The sequence below is a fragment of the Panthera onca genome, chromosome F1 (genome assembly GCF_046562875.1).
Source record: "Panthera onca isolate mPanOnc1 chromosome F1, mPanOnc1 haplotype 2, whole genome shotgun sequence".
NCBI classification, from domain to species: Eukaryota; Metazoa; Chordata; class Mammalia; order Carnivora; family Felidae; genus Panthera; species Panthera onca.
In genome coordinates, this window is record NC_138355.1 from 20,072,483 (window position 1) to 20,095,555 (window position 23,073).

Here is a 23,073-nt window from a genome sequence, read left to right on the forward strand (position 1 = left end):
ACCACCCAAAACCAAGTGAAGTTGTAAAGGTAGACACCCCCATTATCCGGAGCGGAAACTAAGGCTCAGAGAGGCTTCGTGTTTTGTCTCAACTTGTAAAGAGAGTAGTAGAGAAGCCAGGACTAGCACCAAAATCTCTGGCTTACAGACCCAGGCTTTTTCCTCAACAGCATGTCTGTATCCGTCATGGGAAACCCAGTTTGCTCCCTTTGGATGGCCTGATAGAAAAATCTCCCTTACAGAAAAATCTCACCTTGCGGCTTCCATCAGTGGATTTGTAGGTTAAGATGTAGTTTTCAATCTCTGCTCTGGGAGGCTGCCAGGAGATCAGGGCACTTTGTCTGGTGACTTCACTGGCTGTCAGGTTTGCAGGAGGGTCCAGGACTATAAGGAAGAGAAAACACCAGGAGTACCTTCCTCTCCAGCTCCTTTCTGTTTGATTCCAGGTATCAGGTATTTATCTGCCCACCTACGTGGTCTCTGGGCTGCTTACATGCTGACCCCAGTTCTAGCTTGGACAGGAGCAGAAAATGATCAGTCAGTGTCATGATCATTCCTGCACCTATTTCCCCCTCTAACCTGGGCCTCTGGGCCCAGGTGTGTCATCTTCCAATCTGACCTATGTCTGAAATCATGACCTAAATAAATCTGCATGTCTGTGAGTTCACTCTGGAACTTGCATCATCATCCCCACAACTATACCTTTGTCTCCTGTTCTGGCCATGATTGCACCCAGCCAGTGTCTCCCAGATATCAAGCCCTTTCATATGCATCCAGTTTTTTCTGGGCCAGATCCATTTCCAATACTGGCCTCTCTTGGCCTGGTTCTACTGCTGTCAGCCAGACCCAGGATGAAAGCAGAAAATAGACATGTGCCTGCTGCCCGAGAGCTGCAGCTCACTGGCATTTGGGCAGCAGTCAACTGAGATACGAACAGCTCATAGCTGCGCTGTCCAAAGCCTCTAGACTCTAATTTAGTCCACCACATGGGGACGGATAATTTTCAGGATCTGCAAAAGCATCCAGGGATGCTGGATATATAGCCAACCATGTACTCACGGGTAGAGAAGTTGGTGCTGATGGTGCCACTGGTGAGAGGTCCACTGGTGGCATACATAGTGACAGTATAGTGGGTGCTGGGAAGCAGGCCAACGAGCTGGAATCCCTCACTGCCTCCGTCAACCAGGATGGTCTCTCCAGCAACTGAAATCACATGAACACGGGTAAGAGCTGACTAAGGTGATTCAACCTGGGAAAAGCTTATCAAATCCAAAGACATTTCATAAAGATTCAATATTGAAGGATTGTGGAAGACATCGTTTCAAGGCTATTCAGCTTAGCATTGGATTCCACACAAGCATCTCCTCTCATCATGTTTTGCATCTCGATTGAGAAACATATTCCTTATTTGGAAGCCAAATTGTCTTTTCCGTGACTTCACTCAAGCCGCTGGGGTTACAAAGAAAAGCTGAAGCCTCTGTCTCCATGGCTCTTTCTCCCCCACCACAGCTTCGAATCAAGCCCTCTCTTCTAGGCTGAGAAAATTTATCCCCAACCACCATTACATGTATGTGGCAGCTCCAAATCTGTTGACTTCTTGCACCCATGGGCAGAGCTCCGCATTTATTTCTACCGTATTTTGCCTTGTCAATTGAGTTTTGGACCACTGTTTCAGTTTATTGAACTATATTTGAATTTGGATTCTATTGATCACAGTTAAAAAAAAATACCTGAGCACAGTTGACACACAATGGTGCATTATTTTCAAGTATGCAACGTAGTGATTCAACTTCAGCATACATTATGCTATGCTCAGCACAAGCATAGCTACTCTCGGTCACCATATCACAGTATCAGTGACTACCCAGATTTGTTTTATATACAAATGTGATAAGCGTGTCTTCTCTGTATTCATTCATGCTGTCAATAAAACTTCACTAGAGGGGCGCCTGGGTAGCTCAGTTGGTTAAGTGTCTGACTTTGGCTCAGGTCATGATCTCACAGTTTGTGGGTTCGAGCCCCACGTTGCGTTCTGTGCTGACAGCTCAGAGCCTTGAGCCTGCTTCGGATTCCCTCTGTCTCTCTGCCCCTCCCCACTCGCACTCTGTCTCTCAAAAAATAAATAAATGTTAAAAACAAAAATAAAAACAACTATTCACTAGAGCAGGGCCAAGCCCTTTCTTGTGTCTTTAGAATACTCCCAGGTCACTCTCAGCATTTAAGAAAGTTTACAAAGCAATTCTCCAAACTAGGTGGGGGTTTCAAGTTCCTTGTGGTCTAAAGGCTTAGAAGGCATGCGAACAAGTTAAAATCCACACCAGCTCTTTGGAAGAACATACATAACGACTCTAACTTTTTAGTATCCTCATTTGCAACATGTTGCCAGCGGTCGCTGTTCCAGCCACCTCAAACCATGGCAGTTCTCAGAAGTCCTCATGTTCTCTCATATCTCTACAAATGCACTCAGGCTGCTCTCTTTTCTCGGAATTCCTTTTCCTATACAATCCTTCTCTAACTTTACCTGAGATCAGCTTGTTTTTTTCCCCTTCAACACCCTCACTCCCAATCAGCGATCCATCTGTTCTGTGATTGCCTGTGTCACGACAGTGCTCACATTGGGTTGTACCCAGGTATTGGTTTCATCCTCACCAGAGTGAGGTCTGCGAAGAGAACTCATGCTCTGTCTCTGAATCCTTGCAGCCTTGGTGAGTGCGTGGCTCGTGGGAGGACATCAAAGGTATTTGTTGCACGAACAGAGGTTAATTGGTATGAGGGAAGCATGTACTTTGTTTTTATTTTTTTAACGTCTGTTTATTTTTGAGAGAGAGAGAGAGACAGACTGTGAGCAGGGAGGGGCAGAGAGAGGGAGACACAGAATCTGAAGCAGGCTCCAGGCTCCGAGCTGTCAGCAGAGCTGAACCGCGCGAGATTATGACCTGAGCCGAAGTTGGACACTTATCAGACTGAGCCGCTCAGGCGCCCCTGGAATCATGTACTTTGTATCTGTGAGCGGGTGGGTCTATCTACCTTGAGGGAATATTAGAAGCTTTGGCAGAGGAGATAGTGTTGAAACTGACTTAAAGAATGTGTGTGTCTAAGCAGACAAGTAGGGAGGGAATTTCTTGGTAGGGGAAATGACACATGCAAATGCATGGCGGTTTGGGAAGGCATGGTGAGAGTTAAGAAACGCAGGCCCATGGCATGCAGGGAGGGGTGGCAGGAGTTGACACGGATCCCACACACACATAGCGGGGTTCTGGTGGAGCTACAGTCATGATATTCGTTCCTTGAGGAGGGTCATCCAATCAGCTACAGTTCTAACTCCAAATATGATCCATCACGTATTTTTCCATCTAAGTGATAAGTGGGTTTTTCTTTTTTTTTTTCTTAAATTAATGTATATTTTTAATGTAATTATTTTTTAAACATTTAACAGAGTTCTTTTTTTTCACTCTTAACCATATTTTATTTTATTTTATTTTTCAATATATGAAATTTATTGTCAAATTGATAAGTGGGTTTTTCTAATACATTACTGAAATCCAAGTGTGTTAGCAGATTGGCCAGTCAAAAAAAAAAAAAAAAAAAGAAAAAAAAGGGACCTAAAGTGGTTCTGGTAAAACTTACTCTTAGTGAACCTGTACTTGTATGTTACATCCACTAATTATTTTCCCAATTTATTTAATAGTCTGTTTTGGTTTTTATTTTCCCAAGCTTTGACCATCTGTTTACTTTGCAGCTTACAAAAACTGGCTTCCTCTGTCATTTTTGAAAATCAAGACATCTGCTTATCTTTTGTCTTCTGGTATCTTTGTTCTCTGGATTCCCGGGTACAACCCACAAGAATTCTGTGATCACATGTATAATTTGGTCAGGCAAGTAATTTTCCTAGGCCTAGACACTTGAATCACTCAACACTATTTTGCTTTGGGCTTCTCTATTCAACTTCAAATAATGTAAGGTGAACAAGCATGGTAAGAAGACATTGAAACTCAAGATTGCATGCTGGATCAACCTTTTGGGTTGGATATGGGTAGACAAGACTAAAGCAACAGGAGTTTGCTAGGCCTGGATCCTTTGTCACCTGTTTCCACGTATTATCTGCTCCGTGCGTGGTGCTTTAGTGGTTTTCTCGCTCTGTAAATATCTAGAAAAGTCTGCGTTCCAGCCCATAGCATTTGGGGCCATGTCTTAGCTCAGTTCTGAGTTTTGTCTTCCAAGTGCTATTGCTCTGTTTTTTGTATTTGCCTTTGTTTATGTGCCCTCCTTGTACATTTCAGATTCGGCCCTTCTGCATTCCCATAGTTGGTACTGTTTGCAGAGTTTGGGGACATCTTGAGAGCTTGAGAGTAAAAGTAAAGCAGGAAAACTTCTAATATGTTCCTCAGCTTGATAAAATGTCCTTCAAAAAACAAAAACTGTCATAATAGCCTTCAGCCCCAGTCCCCTCCCTTCCCACCTGCCTGATGCACGGTCCTGTAGACATTCACCTGCAAAGTGTGTGAGGACAATGACATAGTTCTCCACTTCACCCACTGGTGCCTTCCACTGCAGTAGGGCTTCTGTTGGAGTGATGTTGGTGGCGATCAGACCCACAGGGTTGTCCATGGCTGAAATGGAACCGGAGAATATCAGGTGAACGTAGGAGGCACTGCAGCGAACTATCTCCTGCAGCTTCACCCATCACGCACATCTGCAGCTGTGCCATACAAAATGATGAAGTGAGTGGAGACCTCTTTCCTTTCTCCCCTTCTGATCTCATCCTCTTCTCCCCTTCGTCCTTCCTCCCAAGTACCCAGTTTTGCCCTGATTGGTCTCGGGTCTTCCTTTTAATGTATTCATTAACTTCTTACATGCGGAGCACTGTCAGGTGCTATGGGGGATTCTGAGGTATGGCTGTTGTGCTTTAGACATTTAAACATAGAGGGAGAAACTCAGAACATATAGGAATTGTTATATTCCTTTAGTTAATGAGACAATTTGTTTCCCAGGCTATTTGCACTTTCACAAATACAAGGGGCATGCTTTGTGGAACGATCTCTGTTGATGAACGTCGGAAAGTATGGTAGGAGTTCCATGAAGTCAAGGAGTAGCGTCAGTGCCTGGAACTTACAAGGTACACAATACATGCTCGTGGAATGACTGAATGGGACTCAGGTTGCCTCTAAAGCCACATATGATGATTGCTTTACCACAGACTTCCTCTGTATTGAGTTCTGGGTATCCTTTTTGTGGCATAGAGTCAAGGGGATTCTTCCAGGCTAAAGGCCAGTGGTGCCTGTTGGGGGGAACAGAGTTTGCTCATCATGGGACCGTGTGCCTATTCTTATTTGCCCATGTTCTATGCATATGTTTCTTACTATGCTTCCCTTCCATAAGGTTGGGATTTATTTTAGAAATGGAGGTTATTAGAATAGTTTAAGTATCAACTCAACCCAAGTGTCATGTAATTTACTTCTGGGGACCAAGATGTGCTGTTGACCCCTAACTGCAGGTTTCTATAGCTTGCCCGTATTCCTCATTTGAAAGCAACAACTGTGAACTTTGTTTCACTTTTAATATCTCAACTGCATCCATCATCTGTGTCTTCAGCAAGTTCTTCCAATGCAACCTTATGAGAAGAGACAAAGAGGAAAAGTCTTGGGAGACTACAGTTAGCTTGATCCCTCTGAGATTAAGCGTGAGATCCTAAAGGAGTACTCATTTCTCCCAATTGCAAAATCATAGACCTTACATTAAAACAACAAGATAAGACATTTTTGTGGGTCATCTGGTTGTCGGGAGTTGCCAATAGCTCTGCTTGAACCTAAAGGAGGGTGGTTTGGGTTGGTGCCCTACTGAATATCTGCTTTACAGATACTTGCTGCTTATAACCACAAACCCAAGATGAGGTGTTTTGACCCAAGTTGCTGCTTTCTTTTACCCTAGGGGGTAGGAGGCTCTTGAAATTCATTTTCTTGTTCCCAAAGAGAAAGAGCCTAATTTCTTTACTATGAATTTCTGAGACTTTCAGGAAGGTGAGAGGGGGGCTTCTTTTGACTCATTGGGCATCACTTTGGGTCAATATTTCTTGATGCTTTAATGGTCACAGATAATTTGATGGAAAGGAAATATTGGACCAAAAATATTGCTGGGTTATCTGTAGTCACAGGCCTGTGAGGAGACTAGGGAAGATGAGAATACCCTGTGGTGTCTTTTAGAAGAATAATTTCTTGAGGTTCTGAACATTCTGAAGGAACGTTTCTAGGCCATTACTTTACAGATGTTTCTGGGCCTGTGAGAGTATCTACAAAAGCAGTGAGGAATTCCAAGTTACCTTTCCCTCGTTCAGGAAATGCCATTCTCTGAGGAAATTAAGCAGCCTCAGGAAAGCCGGCTGTTCTAACGAGGCAGGTTGGATGCTTTCCCATGTGCTGTGGGAATAATAGCTTCACTGGAAGGTTAGACCTGGGGTCTGGGGACAGAAAACCTTGTCCCCTCTGGTAACTTCTACAGCAAATCTTTCCTAGTTCGGCATGATGGGCTGACTGAGAAGGAGGAGCAGTGGAGCTGTTGCGGGAGCCCTGTTCTCAGGTGCATCCAAAGGGCTCACTTTCCAAAGGAAGGCCACCACCTTTTGAGCATAAAGCAATAGCAAATGCAGCCACTTGGTGGCTTCTGGCCACAGAGGATGAAGAGTTTCAGGACCCTATGGGTTATTACTGATATAATCAACTTTTCCTTCTCTGAGGTAAAATTTACTTGACTGAGTCTTTTAAAAAATTAAATGTGAGGGGCGCCTGGGTGGCGCAGTCGGTTAAGCGTCCGACTTCAGCCAGGTCACGATCTCGCGGTCTGTGAGTTCGAGCCCCGCGTCAGGCTCTGGGCTGATGGCTCGGAGCCTGGAGCCTGTTTCCGATTCTGTGTCTCCCTCTCTCTCTGCCCCTCCCCCGTTCATGCTCTGTCTCTCTCTGTCCCAAAAATAAATAAAAAACGTTGAAAAAAATTAAAAAAAAAAAAAAAAATTAAATGTGAGAGGGGCACCTGGGTGGCTCAGTCGGTTAAGTGTCCGACTTCGGCTCAGGTCACGATCTCGCTCTCCGTGAGTTCGAGCCCCGCATCGGGCTCTGTGCTGACTGCTCAGAGCCTGGAGCCTGTTTCGGATTCTGTGTCTCCCTCTCTCTCTGACCCTCCCCCGTTCATGCTCTGTTTCTCTCTGTCTCAAAAATAAATAAACGTTAAAAAAAAAAAAATTAAATGTGAGAGACGCCTGGGGGAGCTCAGTCAGTTGGGCGTCTGACTTTGGCTCAGGTCTGATCTCACCGTTCATGAATTTGAGCCCTGCATCAGGCTCTGTGCTGACAGCTCAGAGCCTGGAGCCTGCTTCAGATTCTGTGTCTCTCTCTCTGCCCCTCCCCCCTCCTTTCTCTCTCTCTCTCTCTCTCTCTCTCTCTCTCTCAAAAATAAGTAAACATTAAAAAAATTTTCTTTTAATTAGATGTGATGATTCAGATGTCTGTTCTGGAATTCACTTTCATCATGTGTCTTTAAAAGGTCACCTTTCTTACTGGAAATTCCATGAAAATTTCTGACCCAAATCAATAAGGTCTAAACTTCCAGTATTAGGAATATCAGTGGGGAGAGAAATTGCAAATTGCTTTGCATAATACAGTGAGTCAGAGGGACACCCAAGAATGGAGCCTCTGAGCCCAGGACCAGTGCCCTCTGTATTAGCCAGAACAACTCTACTGTTTGCTTCTTCTGTCTGTTGTGGGTCCTCAGCCAGCATCCTGACTTGGCTCATGACAGGGAGACATGCCTACCTGTGTGAATGAGGGTGCAGACGCGCTCACTCTCCTCTCTGCCCCGCACACTGTTGAGACTTATTTCATATTCAGTGGCTGGATACAACTTGGTGATGGTGAATTCTGTCACCGTGTTGGGCACCACTGAGCTGTCCAGCCGTCCCACTAAGGAAGAGCAGAAGCCACTGTTAAAGTTCAGCAGATGCTTCAACACAGCTCATGGTATAGTCTATCTACATAGAAGCTTCTGGCAGCACTTTGTCATGAAGCACAGACGGGTGCAAAGCTCAGCGCTTGGCGGGGAAAGAAGAGAAGTGGTTCATGGACTGGGAATATTGGAGCTTGAGGAGAGCTTGTATGTTGGTCCCACCTCCTCATTTTATAGGTTCCTTGGAACAACAACAACAACAACAACAACAACAAAGTGGTTTATTTAGTTTTCTAACAAGCTGGTCTTCTTAAGGCAGTCTAACAGGCATGGGCTGTGAAGAGGGGTCTATGCAGCCCGGAGACAGGGTAGTCTGGAAAACTCTCCCACCGCCTCCTTGGAAGTGGGCATGCCCTCTACTTTGTTAACAATGTGGCATGCACAGCAGGAACTGGCAGGGTGAAGGTCTGTGCCAACTTTTTCTGACTTCTGACTTGGCTGGGGTGGTAGAAATAGGACCACCATCACTGTGGCTCCCTCTAAAGCTCCATCTGGCTCAGCCGAGTCTTTAGGAATCCCCCAGGCTTCTAGTCTTGGACTAGTCTCTCGGGAAAGTGCACATGACCCTGGATCTTGACAGATTTTTTGGGGGGGTTGTTTCTCACTAGACTGCCTAGATAATGGTGACCAGTTACCATGATTTGCTCTGCTGGTTGAGGGCCTGGTTTCTGGGTGAATATAGTCCAGCCGTGTGTGAGAGGAGTTGGTGAGTTCAGGGTTTCTTTCCTGCTCCTCCTTAACCCACTCTCATTGTGAAGGAGCGCGCTACAGAGAGGGGGAGAATGCAGGCAGGGGTGATATCCTCTGGGATATGTATTTCTCCCAGAACAGTTGTCACTCAGCACCAAATCCCATCCATTTGTGAGAAATCAAGTGACTTTATTACCTTGTGTTGGCCGATACGATACTCGGTAGTAATCAAATGATGCAACAGGAGGGCTCCAGGAGACCATAACTGAGTCCTTGGTCACATTGCTAACTGTGATGTCTTTGGGGGGATCAATTCCTACAAGGATCCGTGTGTTTGTGGGAAAAAGACAGAAAAGCACAGTGTGAGAAAGTCATAGGTATGGCTAAAGCCATGTTCATGGAGAATATTTTAACAACATTAGGTCGAACTGGCAAGCTCTGTGCTGTGCAGCAACTGTTAGCTGTGTCAAGGCCAACTGGAACTTTCCTTTAAGTTCATATGTTTTCTTTTGAACTGGGAGTAACATAGTCATTTTCCCTAGAGCAGCTTCTCTTAGACAAACCCAACTCTGTTTCTCTTAGTTTTTAGCAGCCACCTATGGTTCAGTTTGGAAAAACTGCCTATTGACTGTAGAGGGATTTCAGAGCACGAGTCCAGAACAAATCCACTTTCCGAAACTGTATTTCATTTGTACTGGGTACTTCATTTTTTTGACTACTGGAGGACTGCAGGGTCAAAACCAGCTGAGTGCTTAATGTACTTGTCTAGTTAGTGGGTTCTTGTCATTATATAGGAAACCACCCAAATACACATGTCCTCAGCCACATGCATACTCATATCTGGGATTACATTTGAGAATGATGAGATGAATTTGATCCAATAGTCTCACAGTGCCTGTGTTTTCCACACAACGTGCAAACCAACCCCACTCTCTGAGTACCAGGTTCCTACATGGCCGCATGCTAGTGCTCGTCCACATAATTTTGAGGAAGCATCATTTGTACGAGTGACCTTACTGAGCAGTCAAGAGATGGAGTTTCCTTTTGAAGGTTAACTCTCTTCAGGCTGGTAGTGTGAGAACCTCTGGACCAATGCATTCAAGCCCTGGCCTCCTCAAGACGTTGAGTCTGTCCTACCTTCCCAATGGAAGCTTCCCATCTTATACATTTTATGCAGCCCTGGAAGAGGTGGCTCTTTCAGAACAGCTCACAGACCCTCTCTAGCCAAGTGAGGCAGGCCCCTACTTCTTGGGTGTTTCTCTTTGTAAATTTCATTGACTTGTTAAAGACCTCTGTAGGAACGCCCTTCACCACCTGCTGTCGAGCCCTCCCACCTCACCTGTGGTGATGGAGCCCACAATGGGTTCAGAGGTCACTGTGCCATGGACTGCCACCAGGTTCACGATGTACTCGGTGGCTGGCTGCAGACCCATCAGGACAGTGTGCCTCTTGGTAGCTTCCAGGGAGATCTCTGTCATCTCTTCCTCTTCATCCCGAGGGCTGTAGTTCAGAATGAGTCTGTCTGCTGGAGGGGATGGGTCACTCCAGGTTATGTTTACGCTGGAGGAGGTCACGTGAGAAAAGTGCAAATGGGAGATGGGGCGGAAGCCTGCAAAGCAGAGAAGATGATGGTTCTGAAACACACACGAGGTGGTGGGACCACTGGGCTAGGAGAGCCATCTGACTGAAGGGATCTGCTTTCCTTATCAATTACGACTGTACCTTTACCTGCTGACTCAGAGCTTACAGCCCCTCACTCTCTAGTCCTGTCCATCTCCTTTCTCCAAGCGTTATACTGAAAAATGAATGCCCTCAGCAGGGTAACACCTCATAATACTCACCCAGGATTTCAAATCTTTGTCCTGGGAGAAATTTAACATGATCCCATGGATCCTCTGAATGCCCACTGATTTAGTGCAGATGGGGAAAGATGAACAGAATCAATCCCTATGTTCAGGTTTTAGAAAACCAGATACAAATTTTCAGGCACGTAGGTAGCTTTGATCCTCTCTCCCCCTTACTTCCAACCATTCTGTCTTGATGTATTTGTTAATTTCTCCTCAATCTCTTCTTTCTCTACCCACATTCCTCCTTCTCTAAACAAAATGGGGGCGTTGGAAGAGTAGGCTACCTAGATGACTTTCTCATACTAAGATCCATTGATCCCTGAGCCCAGCTAGGATTTCTGCTACCCTGGTACCTGTGAAGGCATCCACGGTGGATTCGAAGCTTTGCTGCCGACCCCTCTCAGCAGTGATTGAAATGATGTACTCTGCCCCAGGCTCTAGATCTGTCAGTGTGTATGAGGTCCTGTCCTTGGGCACAGTGACTTCTGAGGCGATCCCGGAGGACGGGGTAAAGGTAATTCGGTAGTGGTCAATGGGGCCGTTGGCCTTGGTCCAGATGAGGGAGATGGAGGTTTCCGAGGAGGCTGTCACCATGAGGTCTCGGGGACTATCGAGTTCTGTGGATCAACATAAGTGGCCTATTTTACACAAGTTCCATACAAGGGCCAGTATTTATTGGAATTGGACCTCCCTGTGGATTTCTAACCTATAAACAGGCCTGCTGACCATGAGGATTAGCTTGTCATTGCTGACAATTCTGTCACCTTTTGTTAAGCACCTTCCCTTTGAAAGATGGCCAAGGGCTTGGTATATAGATGGACAATCTGCATAAAGGTATTAATAGCTCCAACACCATAAGAATACATCCACCTCTGGGACATACCTCTGGGACAAAGCTGGCTGTTGATTATCAAGCTTTCCATATTCATTTTCTTCCAGCCTTTGTCAGCAATCCAACCAGGGTAAACTAGGAGCCACCATCAAGTAGGGATATGACATTCTTGGCAATGGTAGCTACCCCTGTTCCTGAGGCCATTGTGACTGATCTGGACATGGGTGTCCAGGTAATTAGGTTTGATAACTCCTGGGGACCTGTGTCCTTGTGGTTCTCTTAGAGAGGTTGTCTATGTTGGAACGAGCCTTGGAGCAGGGACTGGCTCAAAATCCCCACCCCATGGCAGCTGCCTGTACCTAAAGTTCCAGAGTGATTTAGAAATTTACCCAGAATTTGGAAGCAAATATGCCAGATGCTGAGTGGCAAGGGTCTCAAGTGGAATTTTCCATTGCCCTTAGATTTAACAGGTTGTTTCCAAGTCTAAACCTTTATCCCTATGACCTTTCTGAGGGCTTCTGTCATCCATGGTGAGGGACATCACATTCTGCCTGCTCTGAGGTATTATATTAGAAAGACTTGCTATGACACCAACTGATTTCGAATTTTCCACCTCTGGGGGCAGCCCACCAGACCATGGGAGACAGAGGGGCAGCCCACCAGACCATGGGAGACCATGCACAGATCTGTGGGGAAGTGAGTGAGACTATCCTGCATGTTGATAGCAGAGGTTAGGCACAGAGATCAACGATCTGCAGGTAGATGTTGTTCCTAGGCTGATAACTGTCATCCAGGGACCTGTTCATTAGGGGGCATTGCCTTCTGACCGGCCCTTGCCAGGACAAACAAGCCACAAGCCTCCGTGGCTTCTCAGGCTTGCACAGCATCCTGGTCTGCTTCTATAGCAGTCCTACTCACCAGTCCTGGCATTCATGGTGGCTGGTACACTTTGCTGTGAATTCATGACAGCGGATATTCCAACTCCATACTCCGTGCCAGGCACCAAATCTGTCGGTAGATGCAGAAACAAACATTATTCTGTGTGTGTGTCAGTGATGGGGAAGGCAGAAAGGAGGGAAGCAAATAAGCTTAGATTCCTGTACAGATCTTATGTTTAGTCCTTCCTGAATCTCCTCCTAATTTTACCGAGTAGGAAATCCCAATTTCAACATTTAGGAAATCCATACCAAGTCAACAGGATGAAGTGCTCCATGCAGCTTCCTTCTTGCTGCTGGTCTCGTCGGGAAGGCAGCAAGGCTGCCCTTGTTAGTGACCTTCAGAAATGTGCTCTCCTTTGGAAGGTCTTCCAAAGGTCCTTAGAGTCTCAAGTTGGTTACGGCTGGTGAAGGGAGTTGTATAAGTTGTGAATTGGAGGAGGGATTGTATGTATATGGGCCTTTAAAGCATTTCTTTTTTTTTTTTATAATTTTTTTTAATGTTCATTTATTTTTGAGAGACAGACAGAGCATGGGGGTGGGGGGAGGGGAAGAGAGAGGGAGGGAGACATAGAATCTGAAGCAGGCTCCAAGCTCTGAGCTGTCAGCACAGAACCCAACTCAGGGCTCGAGCCCAACGCAGGGCTCGAACTCACAAACCGTGAGATCATGACCTGAGCCAAAGTTGGATGTTTAATCGACTGAGCCACCCAGGTGCCCCTAAAGCATTTCTCGAATGCTGTGAGCATCAATCTGCACCTTTTATAGATAGGGATTGGAACCATATGGGGACTCCGGGATCCCTTCTAGGGAGCAACACTGGATGAATAGGCTACCAGGCCTTTAACATAGGGGCAGGCAGAAGCCTTGCTGCTGTGGGCTCCCTACCAAGGTTGTTAATTCAGATGCCAGGGTATTTAAAGTTATGGATTCAATCTTAGGATTGACTTCCAGGAGACTCTGGGAAGATGGAAAAAACGCAAAAACTGTCCAACTAAAGGATATAAACTTTTCTGGGGAAATCCTTTGGGGGATTAATACAAAGAATCACCGGGCGCCTTCCAGGATACCTGCAATTATCTGGGGTGTCTCCCTACTCTCTCCCATATTCATTTTCAGACTAACTGGCTTGACCGGTGTATTAATATCCTATTGCTGCTGTAATATATTACCACAATATCGTGGCTCAAACCAACGCAAGTCTATTATTTTATAGTTCAGCATGAGCAGGTCTGAAGTCTAAATGTTTCAGCAGGGTTGCAGCCTCTGGAGGCTCTGGGGGAGAAATCGTTTTTTTGCCTTTCCCACCTTCTAGAGGCTTCTTGCCTCCCTTGGCTTGTGGCTCCTTAATCCATCTTCAAAGCCAACAGCATAGCATTTTCATATCTGTTTTTCTTTCTGACCTCTGCCCCATCTTCTACTCTGATTCTGATCTCCCTGTATCTCTCTTATAAGCACCCTTGTTCTTATATTGGCCCCACCGAGATAACCTAACCACACCTACAATTTCCTTTTTGTCATGTAGGTTGACAGAGTCACATGTTCCTGGGATTAGAATGTAGACATCTTTAGGGACCATTATTCTAGCATCAAACTAGCACAAACTCACCCTCATTTACTAGAAGTGGGATTGTAGAAAAATACAAAAAGATCAAATCATCACATGTGGGGTCCCCCATGATGAGCCTGAGTCCTTCTGGTAGACATTTTGGTGGGGAGAGGGGCAATCTGTGTGGGGCCACAAGAGCCATGGCTGATGATCATGTTATTCTACACTTATATAACATTTGTTCTTTTCAAAGTACCTGGATGTGTTTTGACCCTCAGCACAACCTTGTGAGGATGGTGGAATGGGGAGTCTTTTCTCCATCTGCATTAGTTTCTTGTGGCCGCCATGACAAATGATGACAAGGGGTGGCTTACAACAACAGAAATGTCATCTACCACAGTTCTAGAGTCTAGAGGGCCCAAAACAAGGTGCTGGGGGGGGGGGCAGTGCTCCTTCCCAAGGGGGAACTAAGGGGAACATCTTTCCTTGCCTCTTCCAGCTTTAGGTGGTTGCTGCCCATGTTGGGCATTCTGCTCCAGGCTCTGCCTCATAGTGTCTCAGTCTGCTCGGGTTGCTATCACAAACTGCCATGGGCTGGGTGGTTTAAACCACATTTATTTCTCACAGTTCTGGAGACTGAGAAGTCCAAGATCAAGGCACCAACAGATTTGACATTGGGAGAGACCTCACTTCCTGGTTCATAGATGGCCGTCACCTCTCTGTGTTTCCATTCAGTGGAAGGAACAAGAGAACTCTCTGGGGTCTCTTTTACAAGGTCACCAATCCCATTCATGAGGGCTACTTGCTCATGACCCAGTCACCTCCCAAAGTCCCTATCTGCTAATATCACACTGGGAATGAGGTTTCCAACACATGACTTTTGGGGGGATGCAAAACATTCAGTCTGTAACATGTGGCATTCTCCCTGTGTGTCTGTGTCTTCTCCCCTTCTTATGAAGGCACTGTGCACATTGGATTTAGGGCCCACCCTAATCTGTTGTGCCCTCATTTTAATTTGGTTCCCTCTGTAAAGACCCTATTTCCAAGTAAGGTCGTATTCACAGGTTCCAGTTAGACATGAACTGGGGGTGGGGGGGGGTGGGGAGGGGGGACACCATTCAAACCAGTACACCATCAAATTATGAAAAGAAACTAAGGCAAAGAGTAAGCGTATGGCCAGCTGGAGAGGACACTCAGACTTCTGGCCTCAGGGATTTGGGACTTTTAGGAGAACTGGAATGTCCCACCCCTCCCCCAATGTCGTCCCTTCCCCTGAGCAGCTGTGACTTCCCCGGGCTTCCTGAGGTAATAGGAATGACGTTGACAGGAAATGCATGGAGCAACCTTTCCTTAACAAATGGTTTGGTTTAATGAAGGAGAACGCTGCATGGTAGCCAGAGGGCTGTGCATCCCCTCATCAGTAGAGCTTTAGTCCAGCCCAAAGCAATAACTGTCCCCATGCTTGAGTAAGACAGTACCTACCAGGCCTTACCAACCAGGCTCCCTTGAAGGAGTGTATGAGAGCCAGCCCTCTTTTCCCTTTCTCAGGCCAGCTCCAGCCCACTTCTTAACCCTTCATTCTTTCTTCCTCTGAAGTGTCAACACCAGTGGAGGTAAAGTTTGAAGAGTGACAGACTTTGAGGTCTGCCATACTTATGTTACCATTCATTCTCTGCCACTTTCTACCTGCGTCACTTTGAGACTTAGTATCTTTGAGCCTCAGTTTCTGTAGAATGGGAAACCCGGCGGTATTCGTCTTGAACGGTGGCCGTGAGGATTAAGTGCAGGACGGTGCCTAGCCCACGGCAATAGTAGCTGGTTTTATTATTACTTCACTCAGAGAACTATTCCAGGACCTTGAGTCCTTTTTACTGTGTCCCAGGTAGGTAGAGGCTAGTCCTGGGCACACCTGTTGTCAGTTTGCTGGGGCTTAGCCTGTTAGCTCTGATGAAACAAGCGATTCTGGAAGTCCAGCTGTCAGCAAGGAGCTGGCCCCTGGCTGGGAGGAGTACCTGCCACTAGATTGAGTGGGTGATTGTGACGCCCCCGGAAACGTTGGAAGCACACATCTATCTCCGTCAATATGTTCGGCGAGTCCCAGGTACATCCTTGGTTGGAGAAATTAGGTTACCTTTGGAACATAAACTACTTTTCTTAGGCATCTGATTGAAACCTTCAATTGCCTATAATGAAGTAGAAATTCTCTGACGTAGATGAAGGGTGACAGATCGGGGGAGTAAGACAGAAATTATATGTTGCCGAACGGATCTAACATGTAACGTTTTCATCTGAGTTTCTTATTTATGAAGCTTAAATGAAATGTTCAATAATTTACAACGGAATCGTCTTTTCCCAGAAAAACTGCAGAGCAGAATTTAAAGTACTCTCGTCCCAGGCTTTCTGTCTAGGGGATGGGAAAGTGGGACTCGTTTATAGGTTCCTGCCTGCTGCTTTCTTTTGATTTTCTGCAGCTTTCTTCCTGTGCTACAAGTGAATTGTTGCTCTTTGCCAGCAGGTAAAATACAGTTCTGCTGGAAAAGAAAATGTGTATCCGAGGCGTATCCAGCACACTTATACATCAGGACTCTGTGGACTCCTAGGGATTTCTCACTTTTTAAAGACCCCATTGCTCTCTATCAATGCTCTCTTTATCTTTCCATCCACCTCCTGAAAATGGTGGCATTTGAATGGCTCTGTTCCCTTTTCTTCACAACAGCTCAGAAAATTCATCCCATGGGAAACCACCACTCTCCATGCCTTTGTTTGGCTTGGAGGTTGACGCTTTTCTCAACTCTTTCACTGCATACCCGTTCTTCGCTGAACTCCCAAAGGCATGCAGTTCATTCACTCACCAAACATTATTGAGGGCCTCCTCTGTGCCAGGCACAGGGTTGGGTACTGGGGATATCAGGGTGAGCCGAATGGACATCACCCTTGCCCTCAGTGATATAAAAGAAATCCGTACTGAAGGAGGAAATTATTTATTGAGCACCCACAATACACCCAGCACTGAGCTTCATGCAGTGGAGAGTCTAGAAGAACAATGAAAAAGAAAGGGAGGGAAGAAATGAGGCCTAAAAATTGAGGCAAGTTTTTTGAGGGTCTGATGGTCAAGAGTACTCCTACTAGCTATAGGTTCTTAGAAATTCGTACCTGTTACCTCACTTAACCCCCCTGCGGCTCTGCCGGGAAGGCATTACTGATGAGCAAAAAGAGGCTTCGAGAAGTCCATTCCTTGACTAAGGTCATAAAGCTAATATACAATAAAACTGGCTTTGGAACTCAAGTCCTTTGTTTTTTCCTGCCATGTCCTAGCATGGTCCCTGTCCCTATGAGAGGAGGGTCCCTATCCTCCAGAGGAGTGGACTAGCTGATTGGAATTTCAGTAATTGGGCACTACACCATGGGCTTGCTAACTAAGGAAACCATTTCAGAGGGCGGACAGGATCAGCATGCCTGCAGTGACCAAGGGAAGCTTTCTAGAAGAGGGACTTGAGTTGAACCTTGAAAGCTAGCCAAGATTAGGAAAGGTCGAGGGAAGGGGATATGGAATTCTCTGGTGGGCAGGATGGGGCACGCGAGCAGGAAGAGATTAATTAGGGCTGAAGAGCGAGAGGAATGAGCACATTGTCCCCTGCAGCGCAAGGGCCGTGGGTGATGAATGTAGAATGACTCACTTCCCTCTGTTTAGGAAACCTATTCTTCCAGCCTCCTGCTGCTAGGAGGGAAGTCATGGGGCGAAGCAGCCCCGAGAAGCTGAGATTGCTACCTCTTACCAGCAAAACCATGAATGACATCTGGGATCTGCAGGCTTGGTCGGGTTCAGGTAGATCCGTAGAAATGGGGACCCTTTCCATCTCTAAATCCCTGGGCTCATCTCCTGAGTACTGTGAACCTCAAGTCTACCAAACTGGGTGAGGGATTTGGTTGGCCCTAGTGCATTCACAGGACACCTGCTCTCAAAGGGAGGGGAAGATTGAGGACCCTGTGCCCAAGGAGTTTGCAGACCATCTCTCAGTTTTTACAACAATGATGTTATTATGTTGTTACTGTTAGTTTTCATGTTGGTCTCTTCACTAGACCCTTAGGCCTTGAGTTAAGGGATTTGACTTTTTTTTTATATTTTAAAGTTTTTTAAATGTGTTTTTAATTTATTTTGAGAAAGGAAGAGAGAGAGAAAGAATGCACACATGTAAGCAAGGGAGGGGAAGAGAGAGAGGGAGAGAGAGAGAGAGAGAGAGAGAGAGAGAGAATTCCAAGCAGACTCTGTGCTGTCACTGTAGAGCCCTACGTGGGGCTGGATCCAATGACCGTGAGATTATGATCTGAGCCGAAATCATGAGTCAAGTGCTTAACTGACTGACCCACCCAGGTGCCCCTTGATTTTTTATATTTTAATTCAGAATGTAGCATAGTGGAAGAAATACGTGATGCATGGAAGCAGCATAGCAAGGGTGACAGGAATGCTGGAAAGACTTATGAGGGCATATCTGAACTGGGTTTTGAAGGATCAGAGGTATCTGGGCCGAGAAAGGGCATTGCGGGCAGAACGAATAACACAGGCAACAGCCGATCTGGTAAAATAACTCACGAAAACCAGGGATCTAATGGAGGGCCCCTCATAAGGAAGAGTTCCAACAGTGGAATTTGGGTACTAGAGATTTATAGATGGGAAATAATTGGAGAGAGACAGAGGATCTCCTGGGAACCCCTGACATCACACCAGATGGGCAACATCTACTTTTTACTATCATGGAGGTCTAAGCTCCCAGGCTCCCCATCCTTATCATCTCAGGTTATGGTGGATGCTTCTCCAGGGTTCCCTGAATGAATCAGGTTTTGGAGGACATCTACCAATTTTTTGAGTGTGGACGACGTTCAACCATCAAGAGAAGCAGTCAATCCCATGCTGACTTTAAGGGAAAGTATGACCCCACAAACCTATATTAAAAAATAATAATACTAAGGAATATTCTAGAATGCAGCTCTCTTGTTGCCAGTGAGATTAATGATAAACATGGCCCATCACCCTCTGTCCCGCAGGAACATCGTATCTCTGGGTCTTTACTGTAAATAGGCTCTCCCTGCTGAAGAAGCCAAAGCAGAAGACGAAAAGTTCCCACCTGGCTTTCTCCTGGTTCCTTTGCTCTAGTCCTTTAACACAAATAAGGGCACAGACGCCCTTATGTGCCAGCTCTGTGAGGAAGAAAGCTGTGGAAGCTTCTGGCCATTCCCCCCTCTCCTCCATGTGGGTCTTTGCAGCCCACTCCCCACTTTCTGGCCCCCAGAAGGCAGCACCTTGTTCAGAGGGTGCCTTACCAGAGTGGCCACTTGGGGTCGCTGTGACTTCACCTGAAGGAGGCTGAGAACCATCTGGCCTGGGCCACAGGCCTATTGCCCAACTCCTCCTCAGAAGAGCCTGCCTGGCATTGAAGGTCTGGCCCTGGGTCTGGTGTTTGTGCCCTGGCACATCAGGGAGTGCAGACAGGGTGAAGTGAACATCAAGTGCCTTGGTCAGCACTGTTTTGCCAGCTGGACTTCTCAGGGAGTCTCGGGTTTCTTCACGGAAAATCATCCTGTGGACATACACACGGACCTCTGCACCTTCGGGAGCCCACCTTCTCACCACCAGACCCCGTGGGAGCCCGGGGAGGAAAATGTGGGTTTGGGGAGAGGCGTCTGTTCCAAGCCCCCAGAAACCAGCGGCCTCCAAGGTGGCAACTCCCAGACCCAAGTCGTGACGTCGGCCTTGTGCGTGAGTGAATGTATCGTGTGTGGCAGCTGTAGGTCTTTGTCTCCTTGCAATCTTGTGTCGTACCGTGATGTCTGTAGGAATCTTCAAGGCCCTGGGTTTCCTAAGCCCGGGTGCTGATTTTTCTGGTTAGCAGCGTGTGGCTGGGGATAGAGTTGCTCAGGGCTGTGATGAACTGGCTCTGGGGGCCTGGGTTCGAGCCCAGCACTCACAGGGCCATAGGGGCCAGCTCCTTTAACCTTTCTCTTGGCCACGGGGCTCCTCACGTGTGGGCTCCTGTTCATGCGGGAGCACCAGGCAGAAGAGTGTGGACGGCTGAGGACGAACCCCTCTTCCCTCCTGGCAAAACCCTGCAGCCACAGGCCTCTGATGATAAATATAGAGGAGTCACCTCAGACACAGAGCGGTGTTTATCATTTGCATTGGGTGGAGGCAGGGTTTTGTGACTGAATTCCAGTCAAGGAATGAGAATCTCCTTCTTTTCCCACCGTCTCCCACATTTTCTGTCTTTCCTTCCTCCTTCCAGAGTTTTCTTTAGGGTTTATGGTTTCTCATCGTTGCCCAGAAAACAGTGGTACGTGTCCTTGGTAAGTGCTGCCTGTCTAACCGAGAGGTACCTTGATGCGCCTGTGAAATACATAACTCTCAGCACCCCTTTGGGACTCCAGGTATGGTACACAGGCCAAGCACACATCATCCCGGCCGAGAGGCTGAGCCTACAAAACTGATCATTAAGGACACAGAAACCACCAGAGCAGAGGAAAAAAAATCATTGCAGACATTGAGTCTGTTGTTCAGAAACAAGTTCATACTCCAGAGGGAATTCACTGGGCATTGCCTGTGGAGAATAATGGAAAAGAAATGTCTGGCATTTTGTGCCCGGGCCTGGCCTCTGTGTTGCAAAGGGAGAGGCATGTGTGGGGAAAGGCTCTGCCAGGGGCCGCTTGCCGCGAGCCCTCTGCGTGACTCAGAGGCCCAGAGAGTCAGCCAGGGCCTGCGTCCCACAGCGCAGGGGTGATCGGTGGCTGTGAAGACGAGGGCTTCAGCAGGGAATAGCAAACACAGATGCCACAGGACGTCAGGGCTTAGAGTCAGCTGTGAGAAGAACGGGGGTGTGAACTTGTACTGGGGAGAGGCCAGGCTACTGTGCACCCAGTCTGAGCTTTGTGGGGATTAAAAACCATACCAGATCGAATGGCTGTTGAATGTTCACTATGAGTCGGTCTCCATCCCAGGTGCTTGTATACGCGGATATATATGATCTCATTTAACCCTCCCAACAACCCCGTGAGAAAGATGTGATGTTCTTCAGACCAGGGAACTGAAGCTTTGGAAATTGAAGAAATTTGCCCCAAACGCACATCCCTGAAGTCAGTCTCAAACCAAAGCTGGCAACTTCAGAAGCCATGCTCTGAATGAGCACCTCTCACAAATCACCTGGGGGTCTTCTAGAACGCAGTGACGTAAGCGATGTTATTCCCGTTTTACAGAAGACAAAACAGAGGCTTAGGCAGATTAAGTCAGTTGTCCCAAAGCACACTGGAAGTGGTCGTGCCTGGATGCAGGATCCAAAGTCCTGGCTCCTAACATGTTCCACAGAACAAAGCATTCAAATAAACCTGGGGCAAGAGGCAAAGGGACCTTGTGCTAAGAGTCTCCATTATGATTTTTTTCTTTCTCTTTTGTATTTATTTTTATTTTTACTTTTTAAATTATTTTAATGAGAGAGGGAGTGTGGGAAGCACAGAGGAAGAGGGAGAGAGAGAATCTTAAGCAGGCTCCACGCTCAGCACGGAGCCCAATGCGGGCGGGGCTCAATCTCTTGACCATGAGATCATGACCTGAGCGAAAATCAAGAGTCAGATGCTCAAGCGATGAGCCACTCAGGCACCCCTTCGGGGTCTTTTTTAAAAATGGAGATATAATTGACATACGACATTCTATTAGTTTCAGGCGTACAACATAACAATTCGATATTGGCATATGAAATGATAACCACGGTAAGTCTAGTTAACATCCATCACCACGAATAGTTATAATTTTTTTTCTAGTGATGAGAATTTTTAAGATCTACTTTCTTAGCAGCTTTCAAATATATGACAGAGTTTATTGACTACAGTCATCCCCATGACTTACTTATTTTATAGCTGGAAGTTTGTATCTTTGACCATTTTCATCCATTTTGCCCATCTCCCCTCCATCCCCCACGCCTGTCAACCCTCAGTCCGTTCTCTGTGACTATGTGCTCCGCAGTTGTTCTTGACTAGGAGGTAGGACATGAGGGGATGTGCAGAGTTGGAAGTTTCTACCTTCTCTTTCTGGCGAGGGAGGAATTGCCTCAGGTGAGCCCGAAATGCTCTTCCCACCTGTGGCTGGGGTCTTGCTTTATACATGCAAATAAACAACTTGTTTGGAATGAGAAAACAAAACAAAACAAAACTCAGGCCTTGGAGGCTGAAAAACTTTCCTTTTAGTGTCCAAGTTGGGGGGCGAGGGAAAAAACACAAGTATCTAGAGCTGGGATCAAACTTCTGCCTCATTTTGCCTTCCCTCCTTTCAAGTCCGTCCTTCTCTTCCCCCAGATACCACAGGAAGAGAGCCAATAACCCTTGTAATTTGCATCTCAGCAAGTACAGACATACTTGATTTCCTTACATGCCTATAATTCCTTCTTAAATCACATAAAGCTATTTGCCTTTATAAATCTCCCCAGCAGTGAGCTCCCTGGGATAATTACGTGGAATATATATTTACAGTTTTATTTCATAAGCTCGACTCTAACCAAAAAATGGACCTCGCTAAGCCCACTCCTCAATGATAATTTCTCCGTTCCTTATAAGTCTACAGCATTTACATTTTGAGTGTCCTTTACTTTTAAGTTCTTTAGTACAAGCAGCCATGAGATGGAAGGCTTTTGACAAGTGTCAGAAGAGCTGCCTTGGAGCCACAGCTGTGCCTCTTGGGAGTTCTGCGAGCGTGGGCAAGTTTCCAGACTCTCTGGGCCTCAGTTTCCTCATCCAGAAAATGGGGATGGTGACATCTGTCATGAGGTTATGGTGAAGAGTCAATAAGCTATAACTATGGGGAGGTGCCTGGAATAAGATAGATGATCAATGAATGTAGAATCTTCTTTCCCAGGCCTGGGAAATAATAACTAGGACGTGACTGGATGCCACTCTATCTCTCTCAGGATTTTATGGCTTATCCTCCATCTGAACAACTAGCCATCGTTTTTGTAAATTGCTAATTGCCAAATCAGCCTGCGGCTCTAGGCAAGGGGGGGGCTGCACTTGGACTCAGTTCCCTCCTGCATCATTTCAGTTTTTTTGTTTTGCTTAATCTTTGTGAATGTCTCCTTCTCTCTGTGGAGGCCTTTACACCAGCTGGTGTGTTCCTGCTATGTTTAATTCACCCCCATTAACCTGCTTGGTCAGCAGATCTTTCCATCTCCTTGCTGTGCTTCGAGGAGTGCGTCT

General features: G+C 46.5%; 1 protein-coding gene across 2 annotated transcripts in view; it reads right to left on the reverse strand.

Annotated features, from left to right (window-relative positions):
• The window catches only part of TNR (tenascin R), a 417,184-nt gene that overhangs the window by 41,785 nt on the left and 352,326 nt on the right, over window positions 1-23,073 (reverse strand). For both annotated transcript variants that reach the window (XM_060643572.3, XM_060643571.3), the window contains exons 10-17: window positions 12,280-12,369; window positions 10,883-11,146; window positions 10,022-10,291; window positions 8,879-8,998; window positions 7,803-7,949; window positions 4,491-4,610; window positions 1,060-1,203; window positions 254-384 (exon numbers count right to left, since the gene is read on the reverse strand). In XM_060643572.3, the coding sequence (XP_060499555.1) occupies window positions 254-384; window positions 1,060-1,203; window positions 4,491-4,610; window positions 7,803-7,949; window positions 8,879-8,998; window positions 10,022-10,291; window positions 10,883-11,146; window positions 12,280-12,369 (1,286 nt within the window). The remainder of the gene's footprint in view (window positions 1-253; window positions 385-1,059; window positions 1,204-4,490; window positions 4,611-7,802; window positions 7,950-8,878; window positions 8,999-10,021; window positions 10,292-10,882; window positions 11,147-12,279; window positions 12,370-23,073) is intronic.